This window comes from Trichechus manatus, unplaced genomic scaffold (assembly GCF_000243295.1).
Source record: "Trichechus manatus latirostris isolate Lorelei unplaced genomic scaffold, TriManLat1.0 scaffold00155, whole genome shotgun sequence".
Taxonomy (NCBI): domain Eukaryota; kingdom Metazoa; phylum Chordata; class Mammalia; order Sirenia; family Trichechidae; genus Trichechus; species Trichechus manatus.
In genome coordinates, this window is record NW_004444091.1 from 3,900,634 (window position 1) to 3,915,545 (window position 14,912).

Here is a 14,912-nt window from a genome sequence, read left to right on the forward strand (position 1 = left end):
ACAATGTTCTACATTCTACCTTGGTGAGTAGCGTCTGGGGTCTTAAAAGCCTGTGAGCAGCCTTCTAAGATATTCCACTGGCCTCACCCCTTCGGGAGCTAGGGAGAATGAAGAGAATAGGATACAAGAGAAAGATTAGTCCAAAGGACTAATGGACCACAGCTACCAAGGCCTCCACCGGACTGAGTCCAGCACCACTAGATGGTGCCTGGCTACCACCACTGACTGCTGTGACCGGGATCACAACAGAGAGTTCTGGACAGAGCTGGAGAAGGATGTGGAACAAAATTCTAACACAAAAAAAATACCAGATTTACTGGCCTCAAAGAGACTGGAGAAACCCCAAGAGTATGGCCCCCGGACACCCTTTTAGCTCAGTGGTCAAGTCCCTCCCGTGGTTCACCGTTCAGCTGGGGATTGGACAGCCCCATAAAACAAAACGGGACTAATGAGGCACAGCAGTCCAGGGATAAGGACTAAAGGCAGAAGGGGACAGGAAAGCTGGTGACAGGGAACCCAAGGTTTAGTAAGGACAGTGTTGACATGTAGTGAGGTTCTTAACCATTGTCATAGGGCAATATGTGTACTGTTTAATGAGAAACTATTTTCTTCTGTAAACCTTCATCTAAAGTGAGAATAGCAGCACAACTGGAAGAATGTAATCAACATCACTGAATTGTACATGTAAAAATTTTTGAAATGGTGTATTTTTGGCTGTGTATATTTTCAGCAAAAAAAAGGTCCTCCAAGGCCGAGAAGGGAGCGTGTTGACATGTCATGGGGTTGTTAACCAATGTTATAAAACAATATGTGTACTGACTGTTTGATTAGAAAATATTTGTTCTGTAAACCTTTACCTAAAGTACAATAAAAAAATTAAAAAAGAAAAGAAAATTTATTCGTAAGTACTTTTTCTTTTAGATGCTACTGTAAACAGTAATGTTTCCTTAATTTTCTTTTCAGCTTGCTCACTGCTGATGTATAGAAACCTGACTGATTTTTGTGTGTTGATCTTGTACCCTGCCACTTTGCTGAATTCATTTCTTGTAGATTCTATAAGATCACATCATCTGCAAAAAGAAGTAGTTTTACTTCCTCCTTCCCAATTTGGATACCTTTTTTTTTTCTTTTCTAGCCCAACTGCTCTGGCTAGGACTTCCAGAATCAAACTCTTAATATGAAAACTTCCCAGCCTCAGCAGATCAAAACCAAAGACTGAAAAACTGGCACCCTTCTGCAGGAAGGAAGCCCTGTTAAGAGATAAGGGGCTGGCTGTGCCAGGTACCGGGCTGGGTCAGGAGGGCCCTGATGCCCCTGCAGACCCTAAGGACCAGGAGAGATACTTTGGGCCCTGCAAAGTAGCCTAGGCTCCCCTGGGGACACAGCACCCCATGGATAACCCCTCTCTGTGCTTAATTGACCCTTTCTCTCTAAGGCCTGAGCCTATTTGTTTTCATTTTTTCACTGGTAGGTGGCTTTCCCTGCTGAGGTACCATTAGCAAACATTTTCATTCAGCTGGTCAGTGAATGATCCCGGAATGCCCACCCTGAGGCCATCCTGGGCACTAGAACCAAAAGCTACAGTGGTGAGCTTCTGAGACCACCTGCTGGGCAGTAAGACTGAGACTAAACAAACCATGACAATAGACTAGAGACATGTTGTGTTACCTGGTGTCATGGATCAAATTGTGTCCCCCAAAAATATGTGTCAACTTGGTTAGGCCATGATTCCCAGTATTGTGTGGTTGTCCTCCATTTTGTGATTGTAATTTTCCCATGTGTTGTAAATCCTAATCTCTGCCTGTGGTTAGTGAGACAAGATTAGGTTATATTAAAGAGGATCAGGGTAGGATTGTAACACCCTTACCAAGGTCACATCCCTGATCCAGTGTAAAGGAGTTTCCCTGGGGTGTGGCCTATACCACCTTTTATCTTACAAGAGATGAAAGGGAAGCAAGCAGAGAGTGGGGGACCTCATACCACCAAGAAAGCGGCACTGGGAGCTGAGTGCATCCTTTGGACCCAGGTTTCCTGCGCGGAGAAGCTCCTAGTCCTGGGGAAGATTGATGAGAAGGACCTTCCTCCAGAGCCGAGAGACAAAGCCTTCCCCTGAAGCTGATGGCCTGAATTGGACTTCTAGCCTACTAGACTGTGAGAGAATAAATTTCTGTTTGTTAAAGCCATTCACTTGTGGTATTTCTGTTATAGCAGCACTAGATGACTAAGACACCTGGGCTTCCTGTCTGGGAGGGAGTAGGCACAGTTATAAGACAAAAGGGCTTGGGGAGGGAGAGCCTCAGAAGAGGTCTGGATTCTCCATGCCCACCAGTGTACAAAGGAGGACTGGGCAAACAGCAAGCAGAAGCCGACGGGCTTCCTGATCAGCACCCCTGCCAGAGGTGGTCTGCAAAGACAGTTTAGGACTTCAAGATAGAAGGAACATGTGAACCCTTTCACTTCTGGTTACTCTGCGAGGGAGGCCACCTGAGGAGTCCTGAGGCCACCAGACCCTGGGGAGACTCTGGGAGATGCTATCTGGTTGCTGGGTATGCCAAGCGCCCAGGGCACAGGACAGCCAGACATGACCTGCATGGCAGATGTGACCTAGTATCAGCCACCTGGGGAGACTCAGCCACAGTGACACGGAGAAGCACAGGAGAAGGACCGGGACAGTTCTGAGTCCTCAGATGTCACACCTTGAGACCATGGAGACAGAGACCTCTCCCCTCACCAACATTGTACAACCAAGCGAGGGAAGCCATGAAGATAGGGTGGCCCAAAAAAGAGAGGGAAGAAGCAGCTGTGAGCACAGAGGTGAGTGCCCATGGAAGGAGGAGAGGGAGGCTCATGACTGTACTACTTTCCGGGTGCCTGCCCTGTGGAACCTCAGGTACAAAGTCCTGTTCCCCAGTGCTAGGATGTCTGGGTACTGCTGTGGTCCCCTCTGTCTCAGAAGTAGGTTTCCATGGCCTCAGACACCTGCACCCCAATATCCTACACTGGGCAGCTGAGACGGGTACCTCACACTGCATCACTGCCCGGCAGCACCACCTAGAGCCAGCCAGCAGGCCTGCTCTGTTCCCTCCAGGACAAATGAGGACATGACGGATCCAGGACCTGCAAGCTGCCTCCAGTCCTAAAGCTGACTACAGTCCTGGCAAATGCCTCCATTCCCAAAAATGAATAGGAGACCAAAGAACATAATATCCTTGAAGGAACCCAGATCCAAATGATAACATCTGGACATTTTGGACTTGACGGAAGGGAGGTTACATGACAAACCCATGTTGTTGTTGTTATGTTGTTAGGTGCCTTCAAGTCGGTTCCAACTCATAGTGACCCTATGTACAACACAGAAACTCACCCCTGGCAGTGCGCGGCCAGCACGCCCACTAGCTCCCCAACGCGGTTGTCCAGCTCCGGCCGGGTGCGGTGCAGACAGACAACCAGGTCATCCTGACCTCGGGTGTGTAGCACCACCAGCTGGTCCTTCCCACTGGTCACGCTCACCCCAGTCACCTGAGCGTAGGCTCAGGTCAGGAGTGCCGGAAGCCCCGTGCGCCCAGTGCCCTGCCCTGCTGTCCTGCCTCTGTGCATCGCCCCGTCCAGGCCCCGCCCACCTCCCTCGGCCCAGTACTGCACCATCCTTACAATTATTGCTATGTTTGAGCCCATTGTTGCAGCCACTGTGCCAGTCCTTCTCCTTGAGGGCCTTCCTCTCTTTTGCTGACCCTCTACTTTACCAAGCATGATGTCCTTCTCCAGGGACTGGTCCCTCCGGATAACATGTCCAAAGTATGTGAGACGAAGTCTTGCCTTCCTTGCTTCTAAGGAGCATTCTGGCTGTACTTCTTCCAAGACAGATTTGTTTATTCTTCTGGCAGTCCATGGTGTATTCAATATTCTTTGCAAATACCGTAATTCAAAGGCATCAGTTCTTCTTCAGTTTTCCTTATTCATTGCCCAGCTTTCCCATGCATGTGAGGCAAATGAAAATACCTTGGCCTGGGTCAGGCATACCTTAGTCCTCAAAGTGACATCTTTGCTTTTTAATACTTTAAAGAGGTCTTTTGCAGCAGATTTGCCTAACGGCAATACATCGTTTGATTTCTTGACTCCTGCTTCCATGAGTGTTGATTGTGGATCCAAGTAAAATGAAATCCTTGACAACTTCAATCTTTTCTCCGTTTATCATGATGTTGCTTATTGGTCCCATTGTGAGGATTTTTGTTTTCTTCACGTTGAGGTGTAAGCCATACTGAAGGCTGTAGTCTTTGAACTTCATCAGTAAGTGCTTCAAATCCTTTTCACTTTCAACAAGCACATTAGCTCCTCTGTATAATCTCTGGAGCTCGGGGCAGTAGCACAAAGATCTGCCCATGCTTCTGCTGCTCAGGACCTCACCTTGTATGTAAGTTTTCCCCATAATAAATCTTAGACTGCTTATTCAACCTGGTCTGCCTCTTTCTTCTGTCTGTACCTACCTTCTGCGTATGGTGGCCACTTTTGGATTTTCCCCAGGGAGCTCTTCCGCCCACCGCCACCACCTGACGGGCCCAGAACCCCAGCCTTCACCAGGCCGACAGGAACAGGCCAGGAGCCCTCCCTCTGGGAGGGTGTGGAAAGGGAAAGGGATGACTGCTGTCAGGATGGGGCAGTCTCAAAGGACCTCATTTCACAGAGATGATGCGCCTCTCTCACACCAGACCAGGCCAGGCCCCAGGGGCAGGGTCTTGCTATGCCCACCCCTCCTCCCCCAGTTCAAGGTGACCCCACAGTGGGTCAGTAGGTGCTTTGCATTCACCAAGGTCACAGGCAGTCCACACAGAGCAGGCACACCTGGACCACAGGGGTGTTCTGTCCAGGTGGGAGTGGAGGGATAATTGCCCATGTATACTAGAGGCACAAGGCCCACACCAGAAGTGGACAAGAGACTTTATTTGTGCAGTGAGCCAGTGGGGAGCCAGCTCAGCGGCTCGGCCAGAGAAGGGTGAAGCCAGCACGGCTGCAACGGAAATCGGGCACTGGCTGCTCGGGCTTGACCTCCACGGAGACGAGGCGCCGAGCTCCACGCTGGCTCAGGGAGATGCAGTCAGAGACACGGACCTCCAGGACCCGGCCCTCCCTGAAGTGGGGCCGGGGGAGAGGAGAGAGGTCAGGGCGAGGGCAGGACGAGAGCAGGGCTCCCGGTCCCTCCCGGCCCCTCCCTGCCCAGGACTCACCCCTGGCAGTGCGCGGCCAGCACGCCCACTAGCTCCCCAACGCGGTTGTCCAGCTCCGGCCGGGTGCGGTGCAGACAGACAACCAGGTCATCCTGACCTCGGGTGTGTAGCACCACCAGCTGGTCCTTCCCACTGGTCACGCTCACCCCAGTCACCTGAGCGTAGGCTCAGGTCAGGAGTGCCGGAAGCCCCGTGCGCCCAGTGCCCTGCCCTGCTGTCCTGCCTCTGTGCATCGCCCCGTCCAGGCCCCGCCCACCTCCCTCGGCCCAGGCACCCACCAGGCCCATCCTGCACCCCGCCTGGAAAGCCTTTCCTGAGCCTCACACAGGATGCTCCCTCACTGAGTGTCCACTGCTCCACTGTCATCCTCAACCGTCACCTTCCCTCTCGGGGTCAGGGTCTCTACCTACGAAGAGGGGGGCCAAGGCACCCACTAGCGCAGCGCAGCGCTCAGAACTCTGCGATGATGGAAGGTTCTATTTCCCAAGGTCCAATAGGGCGGCCACAGGTCACATGTGGCTATTGAATACTTGAAATGGGCTAGTGCAACTGAGGAATTGGATTTTAAATTTTAATTAATTTTAATTTAAATAACCACACGTGGCTAGTGGCCACCATATTAGACAGTGCAACTCTAAAGACCCTTTTGATTGACATGATAGGGATGCACTGAACTGTAGGAACTGAAAGGTAAACCTCTGCCCTCAGGTCCTGACCTCTGCCCTCAGTTTCTGATCCCTGCCCTCAAGTCCTGACCCTGCCCTCAGGTCCTGACCCCTGTCCTCAGGGAGCTTCTGTCCTGTGAGAGAGAAGTCATGGCCACAAGAAATTGTGATCCGAGGGGCAAATGAGTCCACAAGAGAGAGGCAGAGTAAACGCGCACCCAACCCAGAGGCATCAGGAAAAATGTCCCCAAAGAAGCAGCTGGGCCTGGGTGTATGCTGGCATGGAAATGGGGGAAAGCTTCCAGTTGCAGAGAGCTTGCAGATGCAAAGTGGAATCCAGAGCAAGTGTGGGTAAGAGGAGGCCGCACTGGCATGGCTAATGGTGCTGGGCTGACCACACAGACAGGAGTACACATTTTCTTCCACAAGCAATGGGACACCACCGCAGGGTTTCCAGCAGAGAAGTGATGGGATCTGGGCTGCGTTTTAGAAACTCACTACTCTCCGGTCTGCCCTCCCAAGGCCCAGCAGGCCCAATGCCCCGTGGGACTGCACAGCTGCTCTGCCCCAGCCCCAGCCCCTGCCCCGGCACCCCCTTCCCAGCCGCTGTGGCTTACTGCCTGGAGAGGCACGGCCCGCATCACCCGGTACTGCTTGCCCGGCTCCAGCTTGTACAAGTGGTGGTCTGTGAGCAGGAGTGCCCGGTCCCGGCTCTTGAGGAAGCGGTTCACCTGCAGGAGAGATGACAAGGTACAGCTGTCCCTGCCAGGCCTGCCCAGGAGCCAGGGGCCTGCCAGCAGTACAGCTAGCGGGGCCCCAGCCTTAAGTAAGGACTCATGTCTGGGCCTTGCTGCCTCCCCTCCCTGGCCAGCTTCCTCCCTGACTGGGCTGCAGCTGACGGTTTCTAAGGTTTCAGGAGCAGCTGTGGAACTCCTGAGCTGGACTGTGGGCTGAGGGATCCTCCTGGACCTTCCCCATGCCCACCATTCTCCCCACGCCAGCTTCTGACCTTGCGGACATGGCTAGAAAAGAGTACAGCCCCAAAGCCGTCCTTCTCCCGGAGGGTCTGCAACCGCTGAGCGAAGAGGCCTGAGGCTGTGGGATTGTCGGTGGCCTGAGGACAGATGGGTGGGAGAGGGGTGCACTGCTTGGGGTGGGGTCTTATGACCCAACTCGGGATCAAGACAAAAAGTCTGCCTGTGTCAACCATGCTCATAGAGCGACAGCTCATGACTCATTGACCACCTGCTCTTCACCTCAGGAAACCAAGGGTCACTGGGAACCTTGCTCAGCCAGACCCTGCAATGTGGTTTCCTCCCACAGTGAGGCAAGGGACACAGATCCTGTCGATCTCTGGAAGTCTGGGCACCACAGGTCTGGGCTGTTCCCTCTTTCCCCTTGCCCTCCAGGCCCCCACCCCCACCCAGCAGCTGCACCTCAAGCCTGGCATTGGGCAGCGTGTAGCCGGGGCAGCACTGGCCGTGAAGGCAGACCCAGTAACCAGCCCCACGCCTTCTGCACACATCACCCCACCTGCAGAACAAGACCAGGACGCCCAATTCACAGCTTGAGGACTAAAGGGAGTGACAGGTGCAAGGCCTGGGCCAGGGTGGGGTGCAGCTGGGCCTAAGCGGGAGGATCAATAAAGCCTTCCTCCTACGTGTGGGGAGGTAGGGGTGGTAGAAGCAGGGCAGCGGGATCAAGATATTCAGATGCCTGAGGAGAGGTCAGCTGGGTGCAAGGAGATGCACACTCTTGGCCTGGGGGCCTTCTTGGCCTGGTCCTGCCTGATACTCACAGAGGACAGGTAGTCGCGGACCCAGGCCCGCCGACAGCCCCAGTCCTGGCGCAGCCCCTGCAGTAACCCCATGGCGGCCACCTTGGCCTTGATCTGGGCCATATCTGAAGGGGGGATGTTCTTCACCAGCTGCCGGGCCCGCCACCTGGGAGAGGGAGGGGCAGCCAGATAGATGCCTGGGGTCAGAGGACCCCGAGCTGTCCCCTCCCCATCCTGCCTTTCCCCTTAGTCCTACCCACAGCCCACACCCCACTCCTATACCCAGTGCCCTCCACAGCCCCTCACCCACAGGGGGAATCCACTGCAGCCTCTCAGGTCTCAGCCCCACATGCCCTGACCCACGTGCCCTGAGACCCACATGGCCTGAGACCTCTGAGCACTGTTCTCTTGGCTGCCCTCACCAGAGAACTACTCAGCCCTCAAGGCCCTGCTCAAGTGCAGTTTCCCCACCTAGCCACCCCCGTCTGCAGTCGGCAGCCCTCAACCCCTGCTAGGGGAGCGAGGCCTGCACCCACCTCCAAATCCCCGAAAACAGTCCAGAGGCAGTGGTGCCTCAGGCAGCAGTGTTCTCACTTATAAGGTGGGCTAGCCGAGTCTACTTAGCAGGTCACTGTGAGGGTAGGAAGGAGGGAAGGAGGTGTTTGGGAATAGGGTACAGAAGGTGGTACCTGCAGAAAAGCGCTTGGCAGGTGTCCTGGAATGGCTGCAGCACTGCAGGCGCCGGGGGCCAGGTGAGGTCTCGACCATAGAGTGGAGGCTGCCGCGCGGCCTGGAAATGCTGCTGGAGCTCCACCAGGTGGGCGCGCACCTTGTGCCGCCGGAACCACCGCATGATGGTGTAAACGGCCCGCAGGCGCCGGCAGTGCCGCCGGGCCAGGGTGCCCCTCCACGCCTGCAAGGACCGAGCTCAGGTTAGGCCCCGCAGGCCCAAGCCTCCCCAGGTGCCAGCCTGGGTCCCCTGACAGTCCTCTGTTCTCCCCTTTCCCGAGAACACCGTCGCATGTCTCCATTTGCTGCGGCTGGCCGGGGGCAGCAGGGCCACCTCTTGGCCTCCCAGAGCCATATTTCCCCCCACCCCCAGATTGGCTAGTGGATGGACAAGTGGCCCAGAAGCCTTCCTGTCCTTCTTAAGCTTGGGCCACACAGGCCTGACACTGCCCAGGCCACCCAAGAAGAACACACCGTGAGAACAGAGCAAGAGGCAGATGGAGGAGCTTTACCCAGGAGGGGCAATTGCCGACAAGTTAACATTGAGTCTTACCCATCTAGATCTAACTACCCACCCCCAGGAGACCCCGAGACAGAGGAACAAGACACAGACACAAGGTTGTAGCCCTCAAAAACCAGACTGCGAAACGGACCAGGCAGACAGCCAGGGAAACCTAAAGACGGAAAAGACAAGCAACGAAGCAGTCGCTTGCAGTGTGTGCCGTCATGAGGACCCTGATGTGAATGAACCAAAAAACAATTATGAGACAACTGGCCAAGTCTGAATACTGAGTGGATATTAGGTGAGAACAACCAATCAGTGTTAACTTTTTAAACCGTGATAATGGTATTATGTTAAAATAATCTCTGTATGTTAGAGGAGATAAAAGAGATAACCAAATACCATGTGTGATTATTGACTGGATTCTGGATTTTAAAAATTGTAATGGATAATATTGGCACAATTGGGGAAATTTGAATATGGCCTACATATTATATATTCAGACATATAGGCTATGATTTTATCAGTGTTAAATTTCTCGAATGTGCTCATGCTATTATGGTTATAAAGGATGATGTCGTTGTTCTTAGCATATGTCCACTGAAGGACTTAGGAGTGTCTTGGTATCTGCAACTTACTTTATATGGTTCAGAAAAAATATCAGTCTATACACATGTGTGTGTATAGAGGGAAATAAAGAGCAATTGTAGGTATCCAACTGAACGGTACATGCATACTCACAATTTGTAGGTATCCAACTGAACGGTACATGCTTACTTATAGTGCTATTCTTTCAACTTTTCCGTAGGTTTGAAATTTTTCAAAATAAAAAGTTATGGGGAGAGGAAGAAGAACCCTATCCTTTTGGTAGTGATTATGGATGAGATGATTTGCTTAAAAATCACAGGTGCATAAGCAAATTATGCTGACCAGAGGCGATGCTGGCGAAGCTGGGGATGTGGGCTCAGTATGCTATTTAACATTCTTCCCTGAGCATGGGAAGGAAGGAAAGAAAGGAGGAGGGAAGGAGAGAAGAAGGAAAGCAAGCTGGATTCCTGAAACTTTGAGTAAGTGAACTCAGCCGAGCCTGAGGCTGTGGCCAACAGGGTTTTGTAGTCACTTGAACTGTACCCATACTTGTGCCTAAGTCAGCTGGAGTTCTGTCTCTTGCAACCAGAGGGACGGCTGCAGTATTTCCCTGCCCCGGGTAGCCCATGTCCTGCGGCCCTCACCTTTTGCAGCAGGAGCACGATGATGGGGATGAGGTGGGCCCGGCTCTGCTCCAGCGTTACCAAGGTTTGGGGTGAGCGGATGAACAGCTTGCTGTGGCCAAAGGCCACGTCCCCCTGCAGCCCGTGCTGCTCTAGGAGGGCACTCACAGCTGCCCTGTCCGAGCCCAGCAGGTGGTTGGGCCAAGTGTATTCACAGGTCATCTTGTACCTGTCACCGCATGGACAAGGGGCAGTGAGAAGCCAGGCCCTTAAGGAGGACGGCCTGGAGACTTCTGTCTGCACACGTCTCTGGCAAACGTTGGTAGTGTCTGAGGTCAGCAGCCACGCGGTGCTGGCTGTGCTGAAGTCTGAGAAGCGCTGCAATGGAGACCATCTGGGCCCACCCCTCAGATTCCACAGGAAGTGTGGTCCCCGGAGGTGAGAGCAGGGCATCCAGGGCCTGGGGCCTCCATACATTCAGGAGAGGCCAGGGAATGGAGCAGGCAGGCGAGGGGCTGGTACCTGAGCAGGAATCGGGAGTAGGGCTGGCGGGATGCAAAGCCAGCTCTGCGGACCCTCACATTCTCCAATAGCCCGAGGTATGCAACCTGGTGGCGGCAGTGGCCCTCGTCCAGCCTCCCGGCCACCTTTTCCTCATTGGGCTTGATGCAGCGTACGTAGTAAGGCTCCTGCAGGACATGGCCAGGGACAGAGGGAACTCGACGCAGGGCCCAGGGAAGAGCACCCAGCTAGTGCCCTGCCCTGCCCCCACCACAGCACCCATGGGGTAGGGTAAGAGCTGATTTCACAGCCTGAGACTGCCGAGCTGGGAACTCAGGCCACCCCTGTGGTCCAGTGCCATGCTGCCACCAATAGGGTGGAGAGGAGGCTCACCATTGGGAGGGGGGACGCCCAGCTCATTCAGGAGAGGGGAGGGGTGGGGGGCAGAAGGGCTGAGATCAGGAGGGGAGCTGGGGGTAAGGCAGATCATGGGTAGAACAAAGCCACTGGAGGGGCAGCCAGAGGACAGGAGGGGCCATGAGCAGGGTGAAGGGGTGGTGTCTCCACTACCAGCCCTACCTCTGCCTCATGGAGGGGCCCAAGGAGTCGGATGGCTGCTCTACTGTCTAACTCAGCCCTGCCATGAGCCCCGCCTCCCCCCACTCTGGCTTTGGGCATGAAGCTCCCAAAGGAAGTTCATGCCAGTTTCCTGTCCCTGGTGGCTCTTGGCAGGTGCTGGGCTGGGGTACCAACTCAGAGCAGGGTCTCCTCTAGCCCCTCACCACCCAAGAGGCAATGAGGCCAGGGAAGGCCAGGGTTCCAATGCCAGCTCTGCTCTCTACTCTTTACAAGGCGAATGACGTGGAGCCCAGTCTAGCCCCGAGCCTGGATGGCTGAACCTGTGCGGGGAGTGGGGGGACCTCCACCTGGAGTCGGATGAAAGGCTCAGCCTGAGCCGAGGCAGTGGAGCCTCAGAGAGAAGGATCTGGGGTGGGGGCTGGATGTCCATACCTTGGAAGCCAGGTTTTCCACCAGGGCTACCATGGAGCTCTTGAAGAGTGTGCCGGCTGTCAGGGGGCGCTTTGTCACCTCTGTGATGTCCTGCTGTCCATCTGGCCACATGGCCCGCAGGGTGGGGTCCACACTGCAGACACAGGCTGCGTGCCAGCTCCTCCAGGAGAGCAGCCACCTCCCCCACCCTGCCATTCATGTACTGTATAGCCGTGAGCTTTCAGCCCATCTCTGTACCCACAAAATGTGGGAGGCAGGCCCCACAGTCTTGGGAGGCCCCGTGAGTCCATGAATGCTCTCCCTTGGGCACACACACTCACCTGTTGTACAGCAGCCGCTTGAAGTCCTGAAAGAGGAAATCTCGGTTCTTGTCAATGAAACCCTCCACAGAGTACCTGCAGGGGCCAGGGGCGGTGAGGGAAGGAAGGAGTCAGCTGCCTGGCCAGGTGCAGTGGGCACAGGGCAAGACGGGCTGGGCAGGCAGGCGGGCCACGGGCCACTCGAAGCACTGACCCATCTCCCTCCTCCCACCTGCCTCTCATTCTCGTGGGTCGGTCTCCCCTTCTCCCTGCTGCCATCTGCCCTCTGTGTTAGCACCTCTATTCCTTCTCTCAGGTCCTTCTCTCCTTTCTCTCTCACTCCTACCTTCTCTCTTATAACTTAAGACTCCCTCAAGAGATGTTTCTTTCCTGGGAGATGAATAGAGCATTTAAGCACATGACTGTAGAGCCAAATGTCCTAGCGCTGATTCCTAGCTCTGCCGTTTACACGCTGTGTGACTTTGGACAAGATAGTTACTTAATCTCTCTGTGCCTCAATACAAATGCTCAGTACAGTGCCTGTTGAGTTTCAGTAAATATCAGCAACTGCAATGATTACCAGGAATTCCTGAGTCATTGTCTATCTTAATCCTTCGGCACTGAGAACCTCAGAATCACAGTCTTATCCTAGGCTTTGCCTGCTAGAAAGCTCAGAGCCAACATTTTGGTTCAACCTCCACATCTGTAAAGACTTTGGGTATGGATTTTGTAAAGTGATCTGACTTCTGCATGCTTCATCATCATCATCTACTCTATTTCTCATCCTTGTAAAGGACATGTTAGACACATGTACCTCTCTCTGTGAGTCACCAAAGATTCTCTTTGGAGTGAAGGGTCCAACAGGTAAATGAATAATAATAACAATAATGGCAGAATCAGAAGGATGCTCTGGGTGTGGTTCGTGGACCAGCAGTGCAGGCCTCACCTGGGAGCTTGTTAGAAATGCAGAATCTTGCCCACCCCACTGGCCTGCATTTAACAGGATGGCTCCAGTGCGTGTTGGTTTGGTAAGCTGCTCCCAGGAGCCCTGGCTGTCCCGCCAACACACACGGATGCTGATTCCATTCGTCTGGGTGGGTCCCAGACATGGGTGTTTTTTAAAAGCCCCCAGAAGATTCTATGTATTGTGCAGCCAGGACTGAGAACCTCTATCTTAAAAACCCTATTTCATGTTCTTAACTTGCAAATCTGGTGGAGGGCATGTTTTCAGTTTCTTAAAAAAAGATAAAAAGGGGGAAGAGAAGGGGCAATTAAGTCACATTTCACCCCTCCTCCCCTGGAGCACTTCTGCCCCATTACACAGAGGAATGGATGCTAGCAAGTAGGGAAGGGGGCTTAGGGACTGAGGTGGGGTAGAAGGCCCTTACGTGACATTCCCCGCATAGTGCTTGATTCGGAAGTCTCGGCCAAACTCCATGCTTTTGTCTGTGGGGCAGAGCTGTGGGAACAGGCCTGAGGTTAAGCACAAAAGGTGTGGGGAGAGCGTGGGGGCACAGGAGGCTGCCAGAGTGACCCACCAGGCCCCACCGAGACTAAGACAGCATGGTGGCTGCATGCCCACCCTGGACACTGCGCTCAGCCTGGGACAAACCAGGGTGCGATCGGAGGGGCAGCCAGGAGAGGGGCGTCCACCCCATGAGCAAGAGGCTGTCCTGCCTTTGAGGTCCTGCCACCCCCCACCCAGGGAGAGGCGGGGGTGGGCACCTGGCGGCTGGAATAGTGTGGGTGGTGCCGATGGTGGGTGTCCAAGGTCTGTAGGAAGATGCGGTCAGTGATGGTGCCCGCGGAGCTGCAGGCCTCATCCAGCACTGCCAGGATGCCCCGGGGGGGCCGCTCCACCAGCTCCACGATGGCTGCATTGTTGAAGTAGTCGATCTGGGGGTAGTGGGGCAAGCATGGGAGGGCCTCAGGGACGCCAGCCTCTCTCCACCCATCCCTCCAGCCACTCTCTGCTCCAGTGCCACCCGCACACACTGCGTGCCCTGGCATAGTGCTCACTCCCTGCCAGGGCAGCAAGAGCCAGCCCACAGGCCACTGACCACAGGGAGGTTCCTATGGCCCTGCTGTAAATGCCCCTCGTCCTCCACACAGCCCTCCATCTGTGCCCTCTACCCTGCATGCTGCACTCTATCCTCCAGGGCCAAGAGCAGGCGGATGCCCCCGTGCCTGGTGGGCGGCCCGTGTCCCAGCGCACTCACGCTCTGCCAGGCGATGCCCTCACGCTGGTACTCCTCTTGCTCCTGCTTCAGGATGAGCTGGATGAACAGCTGCTGGAGCTTCTCATTGCAGTAGTTAATGCAGAACTGCTCGAAGCTGGGGTTGAGGTGGGACTTTCAGAGATCCCCCCTTCAAGCCTGCCAGGGGGCTTTTACTGCTTATGGACTGCCTCCCCCAAACATCTCCCTGCAGCTGACTGAGAGATCGGGTGCTGAGACCCCCCCACTAGGCCTCATCCTGCCTCCAGCACTCGCTCTGGAGTGGATTTGGAGGCCTGTGGGGGAAGAGGGCCCTGACACTTAGCCGTCTTGGGCTTTCTGAGACCCTGCCCACCATTGAAAAGAAGGCACAGGGCATCACTGGGCGGTGGCACTGCAGAGACAGGCATAGAGAGGGCGATGGCTCTTGGCCCTGGGACCCACTAGGGGAGAAGCCAGGTACCCCACTTCCCTGCTAAGCTCCCCTGGGACCAAGGCAGAAGAGGAGGCTTGAAGCCATGAGGTTTGGGGTCAGAGGTGGGATGTGGTTGGCTGGGCCACCTGTTGACAGGGAACACCTCGAAGCCATAGATGTCCAGCACGCCGATGACTGTGTCCTTGCCGTGGAGCCGAGGGTCCCGGCCTCGGGCTTCCATGATACTGTTAATCTTGTTTACAATCCACTCAAACAGCCGCTGGTACACCGCCTGGGGGTGGAGGGAGGGGAGGCTGCTGCTTGCTCCTCTGGCCTTGCCCCTCCAGGAAGGCCCTCTGGAGGT

General features: G+C 54.7%; 1 protein-coding gene across 6 annotated transcripts in view; it reads right to left on the reverse strand.

Annotated features, from left to right (window-relative positions):
- Nucleotides 1-14,912, reverse strand: part of MYO1G (myosin IG) — a 35,219-nt gene that overhangs the window by 13,019 nt on the left and 7,288 nt on the right. For 2 of the 6 annotated variants that reach the window (XM_023740462.1, XM_023740460.1), the window contains 14 exons: nucleotides 14,695-14,840; nucleotides 14,137-14,251; nucleotides 13,643-13,813; nucleotides 13,306-13,376; nucleotides 11,939-12,013; nucleotides 11,619-11,751; nucleotides 10,629-10,795; nucleotides 10,128-10,335; nucleotides 8,354-8,577; nucleotides 7,686-7,830; nucleotides 6,897-7,001; nucleotides 6,505-6,618; nucleotides 5,223-5,377; nucleotides 4,772-5,125 (listed from right to left, as the gene is read on the reverse strand). In XM_023740462.1, the coding sequence (XP_023596230.1) occupies nucleotides 4,969-5,125; nucleotides 5,223-5,377; nucleotides 6,505-6,618; nucleotides 6,897-7,001; nucleotides 7,686-7,830; nucleotides 8,354-8,577; nucleotides 10,128-10,335; nucleotides 10,629-10,795; nucleotides 11,619-11,751; nucleotides 11,939-12,013; nucleotides 13,306-13,376; nucleotides 13,643-13,813; nucleotides 14,137-14,251; nucleotides 14,695-14,840 (1,986 nt within the window). In that variant the 3' untranslated portion in view covers nucleotides 4,772-4,968. Of the gene's footprint in view, nucleotides 1-4,769; nucleotides 5,126-5,222; nucleotides 5,378-6,504; nucleotides 6,619-6,896; nucleotides 7,002-7,685; nucleotides 7,831-8,353; nucleotides 8,578-10,127; nucleotides 10,336-10,628; nucleotides 10,796-11,618; nucleotides 11,752-11,938; nucleotides 12,014-13,305; nucleotides 13,377-13,642; nucleotides 13,814-14,136; nucleotides 14,252-14,694; nucleotides 14,841-14,912 lie in introns of those variants that run through there. The other 4 variants (XM_023740461.1, XM_012558289.2, XM_023740459.1 and 1 more) reach the window with 4 other exon arrangements.